Source organism: Magallana gigas, chromosome 4, assembly GCF_963853765.1.
Source record: "Magallana gigas chromosome 4, xbMagGiga1.1, whole genome shotgun sequence".
Lineage (NCBI taxonomy): Eukaryota > Metazoa > Mollusca > Bivalvia > Ostreida > Ostreidae > Magallana > Magallana gigas.
This window is the reverse complement of record NC_088856.1, coordinates 19,755,763-19,777,189: the sequence shown is the minus strand read 5'-3', so window position 1 is coordinate 19,777,189 and position 21,427 is coordinate 19,755,763. Positions and strand designations below refer to the sequence as shown.

The 21,427-nt window shown below is 30.5% G+C and overlaps 1 protein-coding gene across 2 annotated transcripts; it reads left to right on the top strand.

The window, feature by feature from the left end:
- Positions 1-240: 240 nt before the first annotated feature.
- LOC117685512 (uncharacterized) lies at positions 241-20,021 on the top strand. 2 transcript variants are annotated; one of them, XM_066081595.1, is made up of 13 exons: positions 241-349; positions 1,456-1,519; positions 4,071-4,132; positions 6,653-6,802; positions 9,167-9,288; positions 9,375-9,519; positions 9,812-9,925; positions 12,526-12,711; positions 16,003-16,139; positions 16,466-16,622; positions 17,173-17,226; positions 18,149-18,233; positions 18,354-20,021. In XM_066081595.1, exons 3-13 carry the CDS (start codon positions 4,090-4,092, stop codon positions 18,781-18,783), a joined length of 1,623 nt encoding a protein of 540 aa, XP_065937667.1. In that variant the 5' UTR covers positions 241-349; positions 1,456-1,519; positions 4,071-4,089; the 3' UTR covers positions 18,784-20,021. The 2 variants fall into 2 exon arrangements, with proteins under 2 accessions (XP_065937667.1, XP_065937668.1); XM_066081596.1 differs by lacking the exon at positions 17,173-17,226 and having other exon boundaries at positions 242-349.
- Positions 20,022-21,427: the final 1,406 nt, after the last annotated feature.

The following is a 21,427-nucleotide window of genomic DNA, read 5'->3' as shown; positions in this document are numbered from 1 at the left end:
CGAAAAGGTAAGGGTATTAAATTCATGACAAATGTAAATTACATAGTTGACTAACATATATTCTCAGTATTTCCTATCAGATATTACTTGTTTACTACTTGTAGACATCTGCAATGAAAAGCTAGACAAAACACCTCACTTTAATTGTTTATAGATTGAATAAACTATATATTGAGGAATATCTAAAAACGAAGGCATATTTCTTTTTGTCTACAATTCTACACACTATTCATGACACCTTTAAAATATCGCCGGGGTTAAGGGACGGGATATAAATATGCGAGCCAACAAGGAAGTTTTAAACAGAAAGAAGTACCCAGCCTAGCAATATGGAAGCAAAGTTTTACAGGTCTGTTGTGACATGTTCTTTCTTTTTCTTTTAATTTGAATTCGTTATTCAACAATGAATATCATACTTTATGTTAATTTAAGTATGATATTCATTGTTAGTGAATATGGCTGCTACGATTATGGTCATAATTCTGTCAAAATGGAGAGCTTAGTCATAATAGTTCACTTCCCTGTGTAAATAATTTAGTATTTACAAAAGGAAGAAAAAGAAAAATTATTTTAACATATATAGCATCATTTATTTTAATTTATATATAATATTTTTCTCATTTTATCACTTAACGATTTTTGAAAATCACTTGAATAAAAAAGTACTAATCGTAGTATATCTATTGTATGCAAGTACGTTCCCACTGTCCCGATTCGGAGCGCGATTTATGTCTCGGTCTAAATCGTTATAAAAGAAAAAGCACCAAATCTCACTAGATCTTGAATAATGTCGTGACGAACGTGTTAATCGTACGACATTTTTTAACAGTCAACAGACTTTCAACGATCAACACGATAAATTTTCAATTACAATTTATATGTTATTATCGTATCGTTGCCAAGCGCAACGAATCGCATTTCATCGAGACCCCTTATCGTGTTGATCTTGACTAATCTTTGGTGAGGCAAACGCCATGCTGCGCCACCGCGTTCACTTAAGTTGTGTCAGTATTGTCAGTTGGGGCTAAATAGATGAGATATCATTCTGGACATTTGAGCGACCAAATTTTGTAAGCGGCTATAAACAAAAATATGTCTGTCTAGTAGAAAAAAAAATTCTCCGATCTGAATGGGCATTGTACAATCGTGACAGATCGCGTCAGCTGAATTGTATATATCATGACGTCGACCGTACCGTATTAACAAATTGCATAAGGACTATCAAATTGCATCGCCCTGTGCCTAGCCGTAAATTTATTGAAAATTTCTGCGACTAGTTACAATTTGTCAATCGTTGTGTTCGTAACAGATCACATTACAGTTGTTTTATTTTTATTTTTGCGTTAACGACATGTAACATTTTAAATTAAACTTAAAATGTCTCATCACATGTAACCAGTCTATTGTAGCATGTTACATGTATGTACATGTATATGAATTTATGGATTGTTTTAGATGAAGTTATAATGAATATGAACATGAAAACTTGAGACTACATACATATAAGTTGCAACAGAAGGTAGGGCCCTAAAATATCATATCTATATTTATAAATGAAGACATTTTGCAAATAAACTACAAACTGCGTGCACCAGAGTACTTGCTTACATCTTCGGTATTTCAACACATGTGAGACGATGTCCGTAAGGTATAATTGAATTTTAACTGATAAGTTACTATTGTAAAATAATTCAAAAACATACTTTCATTTTCGACAAACAAGCCCGAAATAGCAAAAAATGAGAGTAAGGTTGTGGACACGCTTTGGTGGATCTAAATCAGGGATAGTCTCGATCAAAATATATACTTGCAATGAAATAATATTGAATGATTACGTATAGAGTGAATATATTTACTGTGAGCCTATCATGAAAGTTAAGATTTGACAAATGTTGAATAAGTGGGCAGTTTTAGTTTTGATAGTCATTGGTTTGCGATGCGCGACCTTTGGTGAGAAAATGGGATAGAACTTTCCAGAACGGGGTAACCAAGAACGCGGATTGACTTATTAACGAACGGGCAGATATCTTAGATCGGAGAGTTAATAAATAAAGTAGAACAATTAATACGATTTTAACATTAATGGAAAGAACTTTCAAGAACGGGGTATCTAGAAACGGGTTGACTAATGAATATCATGGCGGAAAGTGTAGGGTGAGTTAACCAAGCTGAGAAATAATTAGAAGTGTTTTGTTTTAATACCAATTAGAATATTTATCACCTATTATGTTAATAGTTATTATCATTAACCCCCATACGTGAGGTTTTTCAAGACTCCCGCTATATCTCAAATGACTACTTTTGTCGCACCCTGTATAAACAAACATGGCGGCCCAATAGTAACTGAAATTCTATAAACATCGGTCATTAAGCTGTTTATGGCAACATGGTAAACGGACGTCTCAGCAAAACTCATCTGGGCAATGTACACGTTCAAGTTGAATCCGCACATCAATATTTATAAAAAAAAAAAAAAAGCTATGTAATTAACACGTGTATAAAGAATAAATTGGGAAGGTGCTTAGTCAAATAAACAAACATGGCGGATAACGAGTCCGACATCATACATGTACGAGTATAGTCAACACAAGCTTAGAGTCAGATTAATAGATATGAAAACGTGTGTAAAACTATGCATGGTTAAAGCTGTTTCTTTTGTACTTGCACTTAACAAGAGAATTAAACACCAAAAACAAAATACAATTTTTTTTTTGCGTTTGCGTTCTTGCATTACAGAAAGTCACTCCCATACAATCTGGAATATTCCACATCAATATTCTGCAATATTCAACATCAACCACGTCTGAAAACCTCTGAAGTTTTCATTTGACAAGCAGCTTGTCATATATGCTCAAGAGCACATTACCATAATACCGGTATACTCAATAAGAACCCTATCAAGTACTGATTACTACACCCATACACTTTAAACTTTCCCGTGCAAAGTTTGAACGCCAGAATGGATACATATCGAACACGACTTACCTACAAAACATTAAGCCCCACCTCCCACCCCACCATCTCTTATTGGCGTTTCCACAAAAAAGTAAATTTTATTCTAATTCACCGAGTTCAACCAAAATAAATTATATTTACAGTTACTTGGTAAACAGAAACATCGTAAAGGAAACATCATAATACAAAACAATATTAAATCATACTGCCATAGTCCATTCGATGGAAACAAAATAAAATATTGAGTTTACTAATTCGCCCCCTTTGTTTATATAATTCGTGATTCTGTACAAAATTATTTTTTTAGGATGAATAAATTCTAATTTCAGTCTATCAAAAACTAGTTGATAGCTAAAAGATATATAAACTAACAACATTTGTATTTGGTACAAATTATTATGAATAGCCAAAAGGTAGCTCAAAAGATTGTGAAGTTAGTCTTGGACTGCGTTATGTGACTTCTTGTCTTGTGTGATTTTTTTATCGGTCCTTTGAATGGCCACAATAGACAGTATATACTTTATTTAGAGGTACATTGTTTGTAGTACACCACTGACGAGATTAAGTATTGGGTATGATATATGTAAACACAACATTTACTTGCTACATATCATGCATACATTTTATGTTTTTTACTAGCTGCACATTAAATATTTTTATTCCATCCCACTGATATTTTAAGCAAGCTAGTTAAGAATTTACACAGAATATTTTAAATCATTCATCCATAAGAGAGAAACAGCTCCGAATTATAAAGAAACTTTTCAACAGTTCACTAGTTTTGAAAAGATGAAACAATTCACCTACTGAGAATATTCTCCAGCCTGTACATGTAAACAATAATACGCAGTATCACAAATTGCAAACTTTTAAAAGGTATTTGAAATATTCACATGAATTCACAGTCATAACATAACAGTTTTTGGTTTTGCTATACTGAAAGCAAAATTAATTTATTTACAAATTTGAAAACCATGCATTAAATGTTCTGTAAAATACTTACGGACAATCATTAATTGTAGCATTTTCATTGTATTATTCCTAATGTTCGTAGCTATTTGTGTAACTGTTCAAAATAATTTTAGTTTGCAAAATACATTCTTCACTTGTTCCAGGTATCGCGGTTTTGTCACGATGTATGCGTGTTGGTTAATTCACTTTCTTATAACTCTAACAGGTAAGACTGAAATCCTTTTATCTATTTATATTCCTAATCAAATGTTTGATGCATGTTTAACGTAATAAGGGGCTTTCGTATCCAACGGAAGACCTTATAGTGATTGTAAGGTTTTTTTCTTTCTTTCTTATTAGGGTCTTTCGTAGACCCTCTTGTTTTTCTTCGGTTTCTTTTTATTAATATTTCTTTACTGACTTTTCTGATTTTTAGAGCTTTTGTAAAGTTACCCTGCCTCAACAATATGAAGGTTTTAGTCATTTCAGTTCCAATTTGACGGCCATTTTTAATTTTTAAAAAAGTGATTTTGTCCGGAGGAAATCTCCATAAACTTTAAAGATATCGCTTTGAAATTTTTACTGATGTTAGATGTATCAATTCTATGGTGTACTGGGGGGTTTAAAATTGTATTCATCAATTTTGCTCAGAACCGGAAGTAGTTCCAATTTTTTGAAATTTTCATTTTTTTAACAAAATAAGAAAATACAACAGTGTTATAGAATTTGACATAATGAATTCAAATCAAAAATCGGTTTTAAAATCGGACGTTGATTTAAGAGATAATGGGGATTAAAAATCGATATTTCCGGAAATTTTGAATCCGCGTTTAAGGTTAAAAAAATAGCGTTATTAACTCGTAAAAAAACAAACCGATTTTTGTTAATTACTTTGACACGTTCGGATTTTTTTTGTTAAGTCGTTCTTGAAATCATAATAAATTTTGTTAATTCATACTGAGAATCATTCGGATATTTCAAAGTCGTACCAAGAATTATTCGTTTTTTTTTTATTTTTGTTTGTTTGAGTTACCTTGTTATTGGTTTAAGAACTCTGCTTCTTACAGGAACATCTAGCTTTACTCTCGACATTAATGGAATACCAACTCGTTGCAAAGCAACGAGCTTTGCTCTAGTTATTTAAGTATTTTTTCTCCCTTTATGTCTCGTGAATATCTCAGAGATGTCTGGATAGATGTTCCTAAAATTTTTGGTGCGGATTGAAAATAAAAAGATATTAAAAAAAGGTATTAAATAGATTTTTTATCTAAATTTACTTCCGTTCTTCCGTTTCCTGTTCCGCAACGAAAAGCTTGTCAGCTCGAAATCTCAAAAACGGTACAGACTTGAACAACCACACTTTGTGGGATGAAAGACTTGTGTGTAGAGGTATTTAAACTATTTTGTTTTGTTCGTCGTAACATCCTGTCGTCACCGGAAGCACTTAAAATAATTATTTTAACACATTAAATTCCTTTTCCATAGAATAAGTATATAAGTATAAATCTATTCATACGTTATCTATGCAATGTTATATAAACAAAAAAATTCTACTTCCGATAAGATATCTCAATTATCTCAGGTAGCTTTTTTAAAACACGTTTTGTACCCACGATATCTCAGGAACTAGAAGCGAAACTTTTATGGATGATATACATTTGATTGAAAATGTGTTTAACCGGTTTTATTTTGTCTTCCGTCACTTCCGGTCCACACAGGAAGAGTTCAATCAAATCGAGCTGTTTATCAGTCTAACTTTATTCCTGTGATATTTTTAGTTAGCTCGATGACCAATAATGTACAAAAGGCAAGTATACAAGAAATATTGAATGCAATTCACATTGAGCACTTACGTTTGTCCGATTTCTGTCCCGAGACAAAAATCCGTATGTAGACGAGATCTCAAAAACGGTAACCACCTTAACAATCAAACTTTGTTGTTAACATGTGTTAACACTTTTGTTGTTCTATCCCGCATAGCTTCCGGTCGTCACAGGAAGTACACCCTATTTTGATTTCTTAAAAATATTTTGGTTATTTAGCATGGAAGTAACATTTGTCATCTACACATGGTAAAAAAAAAACAAAAAGAGTTATACTTCCGGTGAGGCATCTCAAATATCTCAGGTAGCCTTCTTTAAAAAAAAAAACCAAAAAACCCACAAGACATCAGAAACTGTGAGTGATCAAGATACAAAACTAATATTGATAATGGACATTTGATTGAACATGTGTTTAACGGGTTTCTTTTGGTAGTATGTCACTTCCGGTTCTCACTCGAAGCGTTCAAGCAATAGAAGTGTTTTTTTAACTTTAGATTTTTTTTGTACATTTTACTCAATTTGATGAACAGTAACGTACCGTATGTAAATGTACTAAAATATCTACTTTCAATTTCTTAAATTACTTCCCTTTGTTCGTTTCCGAAAACCTTTTCTCAACGAGATATTATAACTAAAAAGAACTTGAACATCCAAACGTTGATGAAAGACAAAGTTTATGATATCTTTACTATTTCTTTATGATTCGGCGTAATTTCCTGTCGTCACAGAAAGTACTCAAAAATTGACATTTTGTCTTTTTGTTTTGTTTATTACTTGGGAAACCTCTTACAGTATATATTATATCCATTTTCTGTTTACAAGAGAAATGGTTTTTGTAAAGATTGATACATGAGGAACGGAAGACCTTTTTGTTGCTATAGCAACAAGAGACTATTCCTTTAATTATTGTTGATTTCTTTAAGCAATATCTCAATCAAAAGCTTTAACCTGGTTTGATGCACAAAAAGAATGCATGGAAAAGAATCAGTCACTTACGCAGAGGGGAAATGAATCGACAAGTTTTTACTGGACTGGATTGTACAAAAAGAGATCACAGTGGATCAAAATTATAGGTGAAAGATAAGACTATCCATCTTATTATCTTATTATTAAAGCCATGCCTGTAAACTGAAATGTTAAGCACTTTTGTTTAGGCGTTATATTTTAAAACACATACCGAAGAAATGACATATTCCGTTCAATTATTAGTAGCGTACAAAATATCTCTAGAAATATTTTATGTACATTTCAAAATCTTCATTGCAACAACATATCAAATACTCGGATACAAACCTCAGTTGAAAGTTATGTGGTATATATTGAAAATTCCTTCAGATGAAATTTGATACAATTTCCAATATCACCTGGTCATTTGAAATTATAATGATATATCTCTTCTTTTTTTTTTAAATTGAATGAATTTATCCTTCAAATTCTGAAAGTGCTGCTACTTAAAAAAATTGGCTTAAGTTAAAATTGATTTAAAAGTTACCCTCAATTTAGCTATATATCGCATTTCTAATTATTTTACATAATTATCTAATACTTCATAAGAGTTCATCCTCAATGCAGTATCATTTTTGCATGACTGAAATATTCCTTCATTTATTATCAAAAGCTAATAATGATAATAATGTAAGTGTATGCCTTTATGTAAAGTTAATCACAAATGTATATCGACATTTAACATGTCAAGCATTCATACACGCATATTATTAAATAAGTTATCAATTTAGAAAGTAATAAATAATTTCGACAAATAAGTATTTGTAATTATCAACTGTTTGTTCATGTATCTAAGTATGTTTAAAATAAATTATGCCGTAATTGATTTTCTTGTAAAATATTTGGCTTGATTTGTTTCCCATCTTCACTCAACAATGTTAGCATGTGTATAGAAACAAGCAAATGTATTGTGTGGTTATTGACTGTTTTAGCTGTGTCAGTAAGCTGTACAGCTTATTCACACATACAAAACAATTGATAAACACATGTTAATATACATATATATAATAGTCACTTGAAAAAAGGCAAGTTTATACATGGAAATAACAGAAAACAAAAGCTTTTTAAAAATATTTTCCTAAATGCACATTTTTTTTTTACATTTTGTGTTGGCAATAATTGAATTCATTTAAGACCAAGGGTTTAATATAGTGGGTGAAGGAATGATTAAGTTGTAAGTGCAAAAGTTTTGAATAAACGGATCGCTAGACATTTTCAAATAAGTCAATGCATGTGTGTTGCATATTAAATATTTCAATATTTTAAGCTTGAACAGTTTGATAAGACAATTAAATAAATGAACGACTTGGGTTACTTAAAATAAAATAGAAATTAATGAATCTAAATTAACTTGCTTAACTTGCTATTTGCGGACAATGATCAGCTTGCAAAAAGCTTCGGTAAAACTAACTTAAGGATGTTGTTTACTCACGGTTGGAGTTGTCAAATTCTGATTGTTATAAAGTTCAATATCATAAGTAAAATTTGTTCTAAACATATAAAGTATTTATAAAATGAAATATTATTGACATAAAATTCGATAGCTATACTATATTATGGAATTTAGCTAAAACAAAACAGAGAAAATTCGGACTTAATTTTTTCAGATTTTGTTTCCGCTTAAATTTATCGGTAGTATTATTATAATAAAGGTTGAGATTTTATTTCAAAGTCAATATACTGTTTTATATTTTCTGTTGGTCTATCTCAATTTTTCATTAAGATATATGTATTGCACGCAATGCAAAAGCGTAAAACGACACCAAATCTCAAAATGTTTATCATTGACTACATACATTTTATGCCAGCGGAATAGAATCAATAGAAGTAGTTTTATTTTATAAATGTTTAAGTGTAATCATCATTAATTTTTTCAATTAAATCAAGAATTGTTAGGGATTTGAAAACTTATAGAGGAAATTTTGACTGAATTATTTTTTTTAAATTGTTCTGAAAACTTAATGCTTTGTATCTATTTAGTGTTGCTGCCATTCATAAACTGTATTCATTTTTGAAGAATTGAATTATTTCCACTGAAGAAAATCTCAATCATAGTGTAAATTTTTTGAATTTTTTTTCCAAAAACATTCATTGGCCATTACCTCAAAAAGTATGACATTGATCTACAAAGTGAAAAATAACAATACAATTAAAGGTTTATAACATACAATAGATGTTTATTCATTATCATCAGGTGATTTTTTTCTTTCTTTCTGAGTAAACTTAAGCACTGTTTTAGTCGTATGAAATAGTCCAAAGCAATTGGTATTGACCTTAAATGGTTGAAATATACACACAATAGAGACCAAGTTAAGTATATTCGATAAATTATTCTGATTTTTATTGACAAAAATGTTGATATAACAACTCTCATTATTGTAAGAAGTTTGTACTGTTAAGACTAAGCAACAAAATGGCACATTTATTTGCAGGTTGTTACGCAACATCAGAAATACAAAATGTTATTAATAAAACATTTGAACTCTCAATATCGTCCCCTCCACTATGCCAAGAACGTTGCCTTCAGGAAAGTCAATATTTGTTTGCTCTTCAGGTATGTAAGCTAAAGTACATTAACCTCCATATTATAGATATATCAGTTTTCTTTTATACCATGTAAAGGTATTCTATTTTGAGTAGGCAAAGAGCTGCAATTGTCTATCAGATAGTTTTGATAACTCTCAAAACCGGCTAGCTCCATCAAATTGCACGTTCAAGTGTAACGAAAGTGGATTATTGTCAACAGAATGTGGAGGAGAATCGTCATTTAATGTTTTTCTAACAGGTTAGATAATGAACATCATTATTACATGTATATGTCATCAGACTACATGTATTTCGTTCACAAAAAGTGTAAATTTTTTTGAACTTTAGGTTAATATATATAAGAAAAAATGACGAAAATAATTTTTAACTAAACAAGGCATTGTTTTTAATTTCTCAAAAAGATAACACCGTAACAGTTGTTAAAAGAATATTGCAGAAATAGGTAATCTACAAAAGTCAATATGTAAATGCCTGTATTTATTTCAAAAACTTCAATCAACAGAAAATAAGAGGAAGTTCTGATGTTACAGATACAACAAATTTGAGTGTTCAAAGCAGATGCCTTTCTTTAGAATGCGATAAATCTCCTAAATATAGAGATTACCGATGTGGAAAATCCCTAGGATTTGTATGCAACAAGCCAGGTATGAACCTATGTATTCTTTAACGTGTCTGTCTAGCCATTTTACATATATAATTGTAATGAATAAAACGATGTTTACGAATCAGATTTGATTTCTATTTATAAAAGATAAAAAATACCTTTCCACTCACACAAAACATGAAAGGATCAGGCATTTTTTTATATGCCCTTTTTGCAAATCATGTTTACATTTTAAATTATTTACGCAGGAATAAAAAAAAAATGCACTATGGTTATTTTTGTCATTTGCTACGTCAAAGTCTCAACTGACGTCTTTGTAAGACGTTGACTCCAACGCAGATAACGTGGACTTTGATGAAGCTTCGAGATGATTAATATACTACTGAACATTATTCTAAGGATAAATTGAACTATAAAAAAGTTCTTAATGATAAGTTGTCTTTTTAAAAGAAAACGTTACATGATAACCTGTATATTTTTATATTTCACTATGTATTTCCGTTTTACGACAGTAATGCGCAATATTAATACCCTGCAGCAAAATTTTAAACCTGCGACCGACCTCAAAATTATTTGTATTGTTAAATACTTTGTGTTGTTATTACATAACACATAAATGTTTAACTCAAATAACATCATCATACATGTCCAATCATTCAATAAACGGCAATCCGTAACACATTACATTGATGCATACATTATATATACTATTTCTCTATATTTTAAGGATGACAAAAAATTGAAATGAATAAGTTAAATAATTAAAAGCTCGCTAATAAGATTGTTATGTCTTGTTTGTAAAAACACGTATTTGCCTGCTTAACAAATACATTGTGTAATACAGCACACAGACTGAGCGTTTATCAAGCTTTAAAAATAATCTTTCAACACAAATCAAATATTTTCAAAGCAAAGTCCAAAAAAATATTGGTTGCTTTGTTAAAAAAAAAAACAAGTACCTTCCATGAGCCTAAAATTGGCTTTGTGATAAATGTAAAGCACAAAATCATTTCAGTTTAAATAGCTAATTTTTGCAAAGAAACGTATTAATTATATGACACTGTTAATATTTTCTGTACAATGTTACCTAAACATTGTATGTAATCGTACAAATTCGGTAGGAATTTAAACGAAACGTTCCTAATGGCAATGTTTTGAGGACTAGTTTCACATTTCAGTGATTAAGACATATCATAGCCACTAAATGAACAAAATTCTTTGACAAAATAATTATATATTTGTTTATTATTTGTCCAAGCAATACAAAGAAAACCTATGAATTCTGACATAAACATTGATCAATCAACGTTTCTGGCCCAGTATTTTTGTTAGATAAAATAGTTTGAATCTGGAAAGGTTTCCTTTTATATAAAATTGTTGTGTTGTGCATGTACTATGCCTAAATAGTAGTCAGGGTTTGATACATGGTGCACGAGCCGGAGGCGAGTGCACTATGTATCAAACCCTGACTACTATTTAGGCATAGTACATGCACAACACAACAGTACTGTTACTATTATGCCGACTGTTAAATATACTGACGTGCTTTGCTATAAGTAGCTCTGACGTTTGAGTGTTGACAAGTCCCTTAAAATAATCACCGGAAAAGCAAGCGTTTGTTGTTGTTTTTCAAATTACGTGTAATCAATTGATTTGATTGTTTATTTAATCAACAAGTTGTTGTACAATAAAATGTCAACAAAGGTTTATGTTCTTTTCAAGAAATAGAGAGACGTTTGGCCTTACCGAGAAAACTCGAAATGTTTAGCAGACGAAATCTCAGTGAATTTTTTTTCTTGAACATTCTTTATCAAGCGTCATTTAAAAAAGCGTTTTTGTGATTCTTATGTAGAATTTCTTTGAAAAATGTTCAATCAATTTGTTCAAAAGTTTATAGGAAACTTTAACTTTAAAATTACCGTCAATAATGAAGTTTTTTTTTGAAAAATGAATAATTTTAATTGCTTGATGTCAGTCGTATATATCTACGTTTTATATACCTAAATACCGGTGTTCATAATAACGGATAATTTAGCGTAGCGGTAACGCGTTGGGCTTCATGCTAGATTCCATGATTTTAGCGTCGTGAGTTCGAATCCCGCTGTCGGCGCAAGACAGATTTTCGTTGAAAATATTCGCCGTGCTCTATTTCGGCATAGTATGCTTACGCAATATAAATCCTTTGATACTATGCGAAAATAGATGAGTATTGAATATGGAGTGACAAACTGACAGAAGGCATAATAATAAATGATAACGGCATAATAATAAATGATAACTAACCTTACACCTTATTTAACATCACAGGCAAGCGAACTAGTGTCATTCGTTTTTCCATCAAACAATAAACCGTGTTTTCATCAGAGTTGCATATTTTACCTGCAAGTGCATGTCCATGTATTATGTCAGCTTTTTTGCAATGCAACTCAATTTTATTGATACTTGATACTAGGCTATAAAGATATCTTTCTTAGTTTCATAGTTGTGTCTCAAATGATCTCTGAATAAGAAATTCATGTAAAGATCTAAAAGACTCATTCTTATTCTATACACGTATATTCGAAATACATGCACTATTTTTTTTGAATAAACAGTTTGCAGTCGGTTGTCATAAACTAGCATTAATTTGTTTCTTATTAGTTGGTAATGGTACGACAGCTAAAAGTTGGAAGCAAATGAAGGAATACTGTAAGAGTATTAAAGTTTATCCAATCGGAAACCTCACACTATCAAATACCTCAATGGCCTGCATGGAATCCATGCACGAAACGTCAACTCCACTTTGGATCGGGATTGTTAAAGACATTTACCAAAACAAAGAACAGGGTATGACCTTTTTAGTCATAAACACGTTTTCAACATGTCAAGTGTTTTTTTGGCTAGGATGAATTCTAAAAGTCTAGTCAATGTGAATTTTTGTCTAGCATTAAAATAGTTGTTATAGTACAATCGTTTACACTTATTTCAACCAATTGAAAGTTTGTCTTGATTTTTTCAAAGACATCTTTTCATTAAAAAGGGATCAAATTATTATAAACTTTATTTGTCTACATGTACCAACTACAATCTATAATACAATTTACTACACACTTTTATTACAATGCTTAATTCCTAATTATAAGTTGATGCATAGTGTACATCAAAACTACGGCGGCGTGGAAGGGCTAGATGGAAAAAATAAGTAAATCTTATTTGTTCGGACGGAATATTTATTTGTTCAAACAAATAACGATTTGTTCAGACGAATTACGATTTGTTCGGACGAATAAGATATTTTTTTCGGACGAATTAGGATTTCATCAGACAAATTAGCTATTTGTTTATACGAATTACTATTTGCTTGGACGAATAAGTTATTTGTTTGGACGAAATAGTATTTGTAGGAACGAATAAGTTATTTGCTTAGACGAAATAGTATTTGTAGGGACGAATAAGTTATTTGTTCGGACAAATAAGATATTTGTTCGGACAAATAAGATATTTGTTCGGACGAATAAGATATTTGGTCTTAATTAGTTAGGAAAAGATAGAGAGAGAGATTTAATAGTCATGAATACGTAGATTTGAAGAGAATAATTCAGTTAACAAGAACATGCGGAGTTCCAGGAAATTTTCCCGACTTGAAGGGGTGGGCTGAAAGATAAAATTGTTTGCCCTCCCCCGACATGTACCCCGACTCCTCTTTAGATGCCCATGGAAATACCCATTCTAGGCAACGACAGGTTTTCTTCAATAATTAAAAATGATTTGCGCTATGCCATCAATAAATATTACTCCCGCTCTTGATCGACATGCAAAATTTTGACAGATTTTGAGACTTGAGCTTATATCCTGGCAGCAAAATATGTCAGATATTTTATGAATGAAGGGCGTCGAAAGATATTTCATATTCGGGCGTCGAATTTGATCGGCAGTTCAACAGCGTGTCAAATTATTCATGAATTTGATGAATCATAGTGTCGCTTATTTGATGCCACGATATGAGAAACCAAACAAAGGAAAGAACGATTTTTTAAAATGTCAAACCTATCTAATAATTGTTCTGCTGCTTGTCAAAACACGCAGAAAACATGTATATATACCCCACTTTTGACTGGGTAAACAATTAAGTTAACACTTCGCCGCTAAATTGAACATAAATCACCGTTATCATTGCCGCTCAAAAAATACAGATCGCAGTTGTTAAATTTAAATTCAGTTCTTATTTTTGTTTTAAATTCATTTTTTGACAATATTAATCGAGCGGCGAACGCCTCGTTCCGCCTCTATATTCCAACACTCTTAAAATATCAGTGATATAACATTTAAGTGTTATCGTTTGATGGAAACAAGACATTCAAGGAAAGGGGCTTGATCAAAAACCCTCTCCCACTTCATCATCTAAAACATTGCCTGATCAGATAGTCTTATAAATTACTCATCAAAAATGTTGTTTTTATATATACAAATATAACTGATTTGTCCAAACAAATAACTTATTCGTCCAAACAAATCATAATTCGTCCGAACAAATTACTTATTTGTCCGTACAAATCCTAATTCGTCTGAACAAATCCTAGTTCGTCCCAACAAATAACTAATTATCCGAACAAATCGTAATTCGTCCGAATAAATCCTTACTCTTCCGAACAAATAAGATTTATTTATTTTTTAACTGGTCATTCCACGCCGCCGTAGAAAACAGTCATTATAATGTTCAAATCAAAATATGACCTCAGTACAATGAAAAAGACAATACATGATTCTTGTTTATACGTTTCTGTATTCAAATAATATGGTTTACGCGGCTATGTTAAGGCTGTCCGAAGCTAAATATATATCGAAAAATGATACTATTTTGATAATCGTAAAAAACTTTAAACGAGCAAGTTTCTTCAAACTTTTATTACTTAAATTAAAGTTGACATCCAACACTATATTTGATGTATTTTTGTGACGTCATATATTTTTCTTAAGCACGTGACGGGTGTATTCTAACACGGTAAATAATCTTTAAAAATCGCATCGGCGCAATTTAATAATGACATTAAATCAGAAATATTTTTATGAAAAATCTTTCGATAAGTAATGTATTTTGCAGTTCTTGCTGGGGGTTCATATAAATAATTCGTTTATTTGAAATATTGTCAAAACATTTCGCACCGCCATCGAAATAAGGCACATTTTTTCCCTTCAAGGCTCGATTTACACAAAATCGGGTCAATCGGTAGGTTTCCCCCAGCAAGATTCACATTGGTACTTATTTTCTATCCCGATTTCACGTAAAATATACTAAGATTGTTTTCATCTTTCACTTGCGCCAAGCCGTTTTTTATATGCATATCAGCATTCATTAGATTACACGTAGCAGAGGGAGTCTCAAAACCATTAGTTTATGAATAGTTATTTACCTATTACGAAGCTTTAAAACTGTTGATTTGTTTATAATCCATATCGGTGATATTGAATTTAATATCACTAGTATTTACAACCGTGTCTATGTAAAGGAATGAAGCGGTTTTATAGTATGAATATCACTTATTACGTTACGATACATTCCCTAAGAACGATCGAAAGGAATGCAGATCGTGACGTCAACGTTAACTATGGCGTCATATCTTATGAAGTACAGACAAGTGACTTTTTATATATCGCTGTGAAATTAATCGGGCAGCCTTAACATAGCCGCGTATGAGCTTTTCATTATTGTCAATTCAAATGAGTCATTAAATATTTTTTCTCTTAAGTACCCAATAAAACCTGCAAAAATTAGTTCGCAGAAAATAACAAAAAGAGAAGATATGTTTCTTTAATTATTAACTTTAAGTCTAGGCCCTCTTTTAATTTGAAAGAAGAACTATTAGATTTATGTTCCCCAAGCTAACGTCTATGTTCGGTACAATGTACTCTGAACTTCAAATTTTATGGTTGGATTTTGTTGAACGTGTATATTGATTTTGCTAAATTATGTACATTAAGAACGATGGTAAACGTGTCTTAAAAATTTCCAAACAACACTAATTAAAATACAGTAGTTACATTTACTACTTTAATGTATAACTAGTTTTTCGACAAATAAAAAAGTGTGTCTATTTCAATACTAATTTACTTACGTTACTTTATTATCCTTCTCATTAGGTCAACTGATCCCGGAATCTGAGCGGTTACTAATCAAAAAATGTATGAAATGCTATTTTAATGCCAGTATTCAAGAATCTGAGTGTCAATATACGTCCTGTAATAAAAATCTATCCACGGAGGTATTTTGTTCAAAGGTAAAATCAATTTTTGATGAAATTATATTTTTAGACAAACTCTAAGATGTAAATTTAAACAAAATGGTAATTAAAATCACTCAAGATACATGTTCATTTATAGACATTGAAAAAAGTGCACAATGCTGTCGTTATTCTAATCTAAAATATATATAATTAATGAAGCATTATCGAGAAAAGACTATTATTTTCAGTTCCGACATGCACATGTAGATATGAATTGCTAGCATTCCTTGCTATATTCTCACAAACATCTATACATTTTAATATTTTTCTCTGTTGTCTTATTGTGATTATTGCATTTGTGTGAATTGATTATATTATAGAAGGAGGCGTCTACGACAACAGTACCAGCAAATACAGACACAAATTATTCAGCAACCACAACAAGAACCTATTCTACAAAACACATTATTTCTTCTACTTCAGTGTCTCAAACCACATCGATTGTATCCACTGATTTAAAAATAACTGGAAGCAAAGGTATAATTTGCAAATTGTGGCTCTTTTTTTTTTTTTTACCAAAAACTAATTTTTGCATATCCCTTATTTTTTTAAGTTTGTCCAAGAAGCATTGATTGATTAACTATCGATTTCAAGTTCATCTTTGATCTGCAGCTCTTTGAATTCTACTTCTTAAGAAATAACTAAATTAATGCCCAATAATAAACTAACAACAACAAAACATTAAATCACCAATAGGGAGACCTCGGACAAATACAATACGAATTATTAAACCAATGATGTGACAGGTAATGCGAGATCTCCCCGAAAAATTAAGATGAATTGCTTTAATTTTTAATCATTTAAAAAACACATGAATAAAGCCGGAGATCACCAGGAAAATATCATATAATAAAAAATATTCAACAGCAATGGAAGAGTGTCTTATCTATTTTTGATTCGAACATGTACCTTTTGTGGTTGCATATACAAAACTCTATCGTGCAAATCAAATACTATTTCAACAAAACAGTAGCGTCTCAGATATTTGCAAAATACATTATTTTCAATATTTTTTTTTCTGTTTCAGTGTCTGAAACCACATCGTTTGTTTCGAATGACTTGGAAAAAATTGGAGGCAAGGGTGTAACATTAAAGTAGCTTTTCTTTCTCACTTATACCTATCTTCCGTTGTAAATCAATGTTATCGATTCTTTAAGAATACAAAAAAAAATGCTTGCTAGGACTTTGTAAGACACGCTCTATTCGTATCAAAATCAAAGCAAGACAAAAATTGTCTACAACATCATATATCTTCAGGTTAAATAAAGTTTTAAATATATCTATCAAGTAAATTCATTATATCATGCCTTACATATACATGTACCAATACATGTACATGTATATAAAACTAAATTTCAAACACAAAAAGAAATAATATGAAAACTACGTATTGAAGACAGTTAAAAAACATTATTAACGCAAAGAAAAATATTTCATAGTATCCTTTGTGTTGTAGGCTAAAACTTTTATATTTCATTCCTCACAGTAAAAGAACGTAATTTTATGTTTTAAAAAACAATAAAATTTATATAAACATTACTAAAATATAAATTTACAAAGATAAATTAGGCAATTTCAATTTTAATTACGTTTCTTAATAACAGTAAATCATCTAAAATAAGCAATTATACGGAATCTTAATAATATTCTTTTGTGTCATCTCTAACGAGAGCTGAAAACCTAGTTTTGAGAAAAAATAGTTGTAGTGAAAAAATATTTTCTTTTAAAATATAATCTCAATATTTACATTCAACGATTTACCCATTTTTTTCTGATAATTGGTTTGGGTTTTTTTCTGATAATTGGTTTGGTTTTTGATACTGTATGATCTTTATTTTTCAGTTTCTTGAAATCCAATTTATATTTCATGATTTATATTCATGCTTTTTAAAAGTATATATATTTGTAAATTTTATAGTTTTTTTAAAACAATTGTAATAATATACTCATATTTTTGTACAATAATATAGTTATATTTGTCATTTTTTTCTTTTGGATATCAGACAAAAGTGCTGCCATAATAGTTCCTGTCATAATTGTCACATTGGTGCTGTTCGTGTTTGCTGTTGCAATGATTTTGTATGTCAGGTATGTTCATTTATCTATAATGTAATATTAAGGTAACTAATGAGGAGACAGTAATTGTTAACAAACTTAAAACATGTTTTTGGTATAAAATCATAATAACAAATTATTAATTTTTTAAAGAAGAAGAAAAGAAGGAACAGAAGAGGACACAAATGGAGGGGGAAGGGGAAAGTCCCAAACAATTCAGTCTACAAATTACTCAAATGTAGAAAATCATACCGAAAACAATTACTTTGTCCTACAAAAATCTAATCCTTCATATGAATTGGCAGGCGAGTGCATTGTTGGATCTGAAAGTCCTTACAGTGAGACAGAGGATGGTACTTACGACCATCTTGGAAACAAAGACGCTAGAAAAACACCTGTTGAAGATATATATAACCACACGTCTCGTGCTGATTTATCAGACCTGTCTGATTATGACGTAACAAAGCACAAACACTTTAATGTGGAAGACAGTACTTATGATCATGCGGGTGTTAGAGACAGTTCGTATGGTCATATTGATCTGCACCCGATTGAAGAAACTGATTATTCTGTGTTGTCGTAATTAACGATACACTGAACTAAAGCTCTAACTGTTCACCCAGTATAATGCAAACTATATGAAATAGGCACATTTATTTTCCTTGTCGTTAGAATGACTGATTTCCACTTATCTTTTAAATAGTGCAAACCGAAAAATTCATCTTGGTCTCTGGTTGTAACCCAAGACATTGATCTTTATTGATTATCACAAACTATATCGGTCGAATGATTTTTTCTTTATATTGTTTAAAGTTGGCAATGGAAATGACGTAACACTTTTTTAAGAGAAAACTTATATTTAAAAAGTTTCCTACGGATTGCTTTTAAAATATTTAAAACAATGACGAGGAAAATATATGAAGTTGTGTGACTTTGTCCTATTTTTAAGTTTAAAGGAATACATTTACTCAGGTGCGAAAAAATTCCACTTATAGGAACGGAAAGCTACTTATTGCAAATCGTAGCCCTACTATTGGCGTGCAATTTTTTACTTTTAAATAACTAGGACAATGACAAACTTTTTATGCTTTTGACCTTGAAATGTTTATTGAAAAAAATTGTCAAGATTGTCCACTCTCACCAAGCTTTTCTTGCATTTGTAATTACTAGAAATATTGAAACTCCCATTTGGTTGGAACATGATAAAATACGACTAGCTTTACTAATTTCATATTTCAATGAATCGTATTAATTTAAATCCAATTTAGTCCAAATTACCTCTATCAAAATTCTAACCGTTTTTAATCGAGCATTACAAAAAAAAAATGACTAAAAGGATCTCCAAACCATTGATTTTTATTGTAATTTATTGTTGATAATAACATAGTATAAGGTCAATGATCAAATGATCGATATATTCTATCTGGAGTTAATTCTATGCATTTTAAAGATTTTTCCCAACACGTGCCAGGTAGTGATCGAAAATTATACATCAGATTATACAACCAAAAATGTGAAAAATGATATGAAAAAACACATAGAAACCTAACATTTGCAATCACATTGCTACAGAAAGTTTTTAAGAAAAAATAAGAAAAATGTAAAAATTAGTCCGAATTTCCCCGGATTCAATATTAATCGACATGTACCTTTGTCATAGGATAGCTTCCTAAAGAATTATGGATGTCAATATTGATATTTTTTGTAACATTACTATATTGATATATTGAGTTTTTAAAACAATTTTTGACTTCATGTTTTGAATTTGTAAAAAAAAATATTTTTGAAATCTCAAACTATTAAACATGTGAACGTTATCCTTAACACAATCAAAATCAAAAAGAAAAAATCAAAGTGTCATTGTTTTGACTCTATTTTTACAATTGTAAGCAGTGTATATATATATACATATATATATATATATATGAAGAGCCAGGGAATCTATTCACGAAAAATCGTACATTTAATCTTAGACGTAGGTTTGACGTAAGATTTTTTCGTATGATTTTGGTTATTCACAAAATGATGTACGTGTGACGTTACGTCAAAAAACAGTCGTAAGTTAACGTCTACTATTGGGTTGATGTAAGCCTATAATTGATGTATTTATAGTTGAGTTATGGCACTTCTACCTTTATTTTGTCATAAGCAAAATTAAAAGAAGAAACTCCTATTTGATTACGCGCTATGGTTTATCATTAAAAAAAAAAACAGTGCCAGGGATCCTTTAGTATCCCGTGTTGCAAAATATTATTAATGGTGGTTGAAAGTTTTGTTATTAATCTTATTTTGTTTGTTAAACGTTTGTTTTCCTATATTGAGCTTTAGCTCACAACAAGGTCCAAATATTCAACCGCCAAATGTTAATACAATGAAGCATGATCTCATAATTTAATATAGATTATACACAAAAATTCATTATGTTAGGTCATATTTTTAAAAAAAAAGTCTAATGATAGTCATGAAGTAAGGGAATTCTTTTTTTTATTTTTCTGCAGAAAAAATATGAAAAAAAAATTACATTTATTCTTTAGACGACCTTTCAAAAAATTCACAATATTGAAAGGGAAATTTTCAATGGACATGCCGACGTGGGTGATAACACTTAGTAACAATATTATCGCCGAAACAGACGAACAAAAACCGGCATATTTTGAATATATATGTAACGATAAACTGATAGTATTTAAAGTATGCCACATTTTATTACAGTTATTGCAGTAGATTTTTTGAAAGTTTAAAGCATGAAATAAATTTCATACAGAAATAAGATTTTCTCATGTAATTCTCATCCCGACTGCCAGGGGTCTACTTCTTATCAGGGTTTACTCTTTGTGTTCATTTTAAGTTTACTATAGTAAACCCCGAGCAGACCCCGAAGAAAACCATTGGTTAAGTTTGGGTCTACTTTCTGTTACGTTCAATTTCATCGATACTGTAAAATCTAGAACTTCCCTCATGGTAAACGCAAGATTTAAACAAACAAGGAAATTATAAACGTAGGACAAACGCACTCGACGGTAGTTGTGAATTCGATACTTGTTGTTAAAAGAAGGTAATTTAAAAAGCTATTTTAATTTACATTTTAAACCTTGGTCAATTTAAGGTGAATTTCAGTTATTTATAGTATATGTATGTATGACTTGCGTAGAAATTATTAAAAAAAATAGAAAACGATTAAAGCTTACATATATTTAATGCAATGCGTAATGCTCACTTCCTACTAT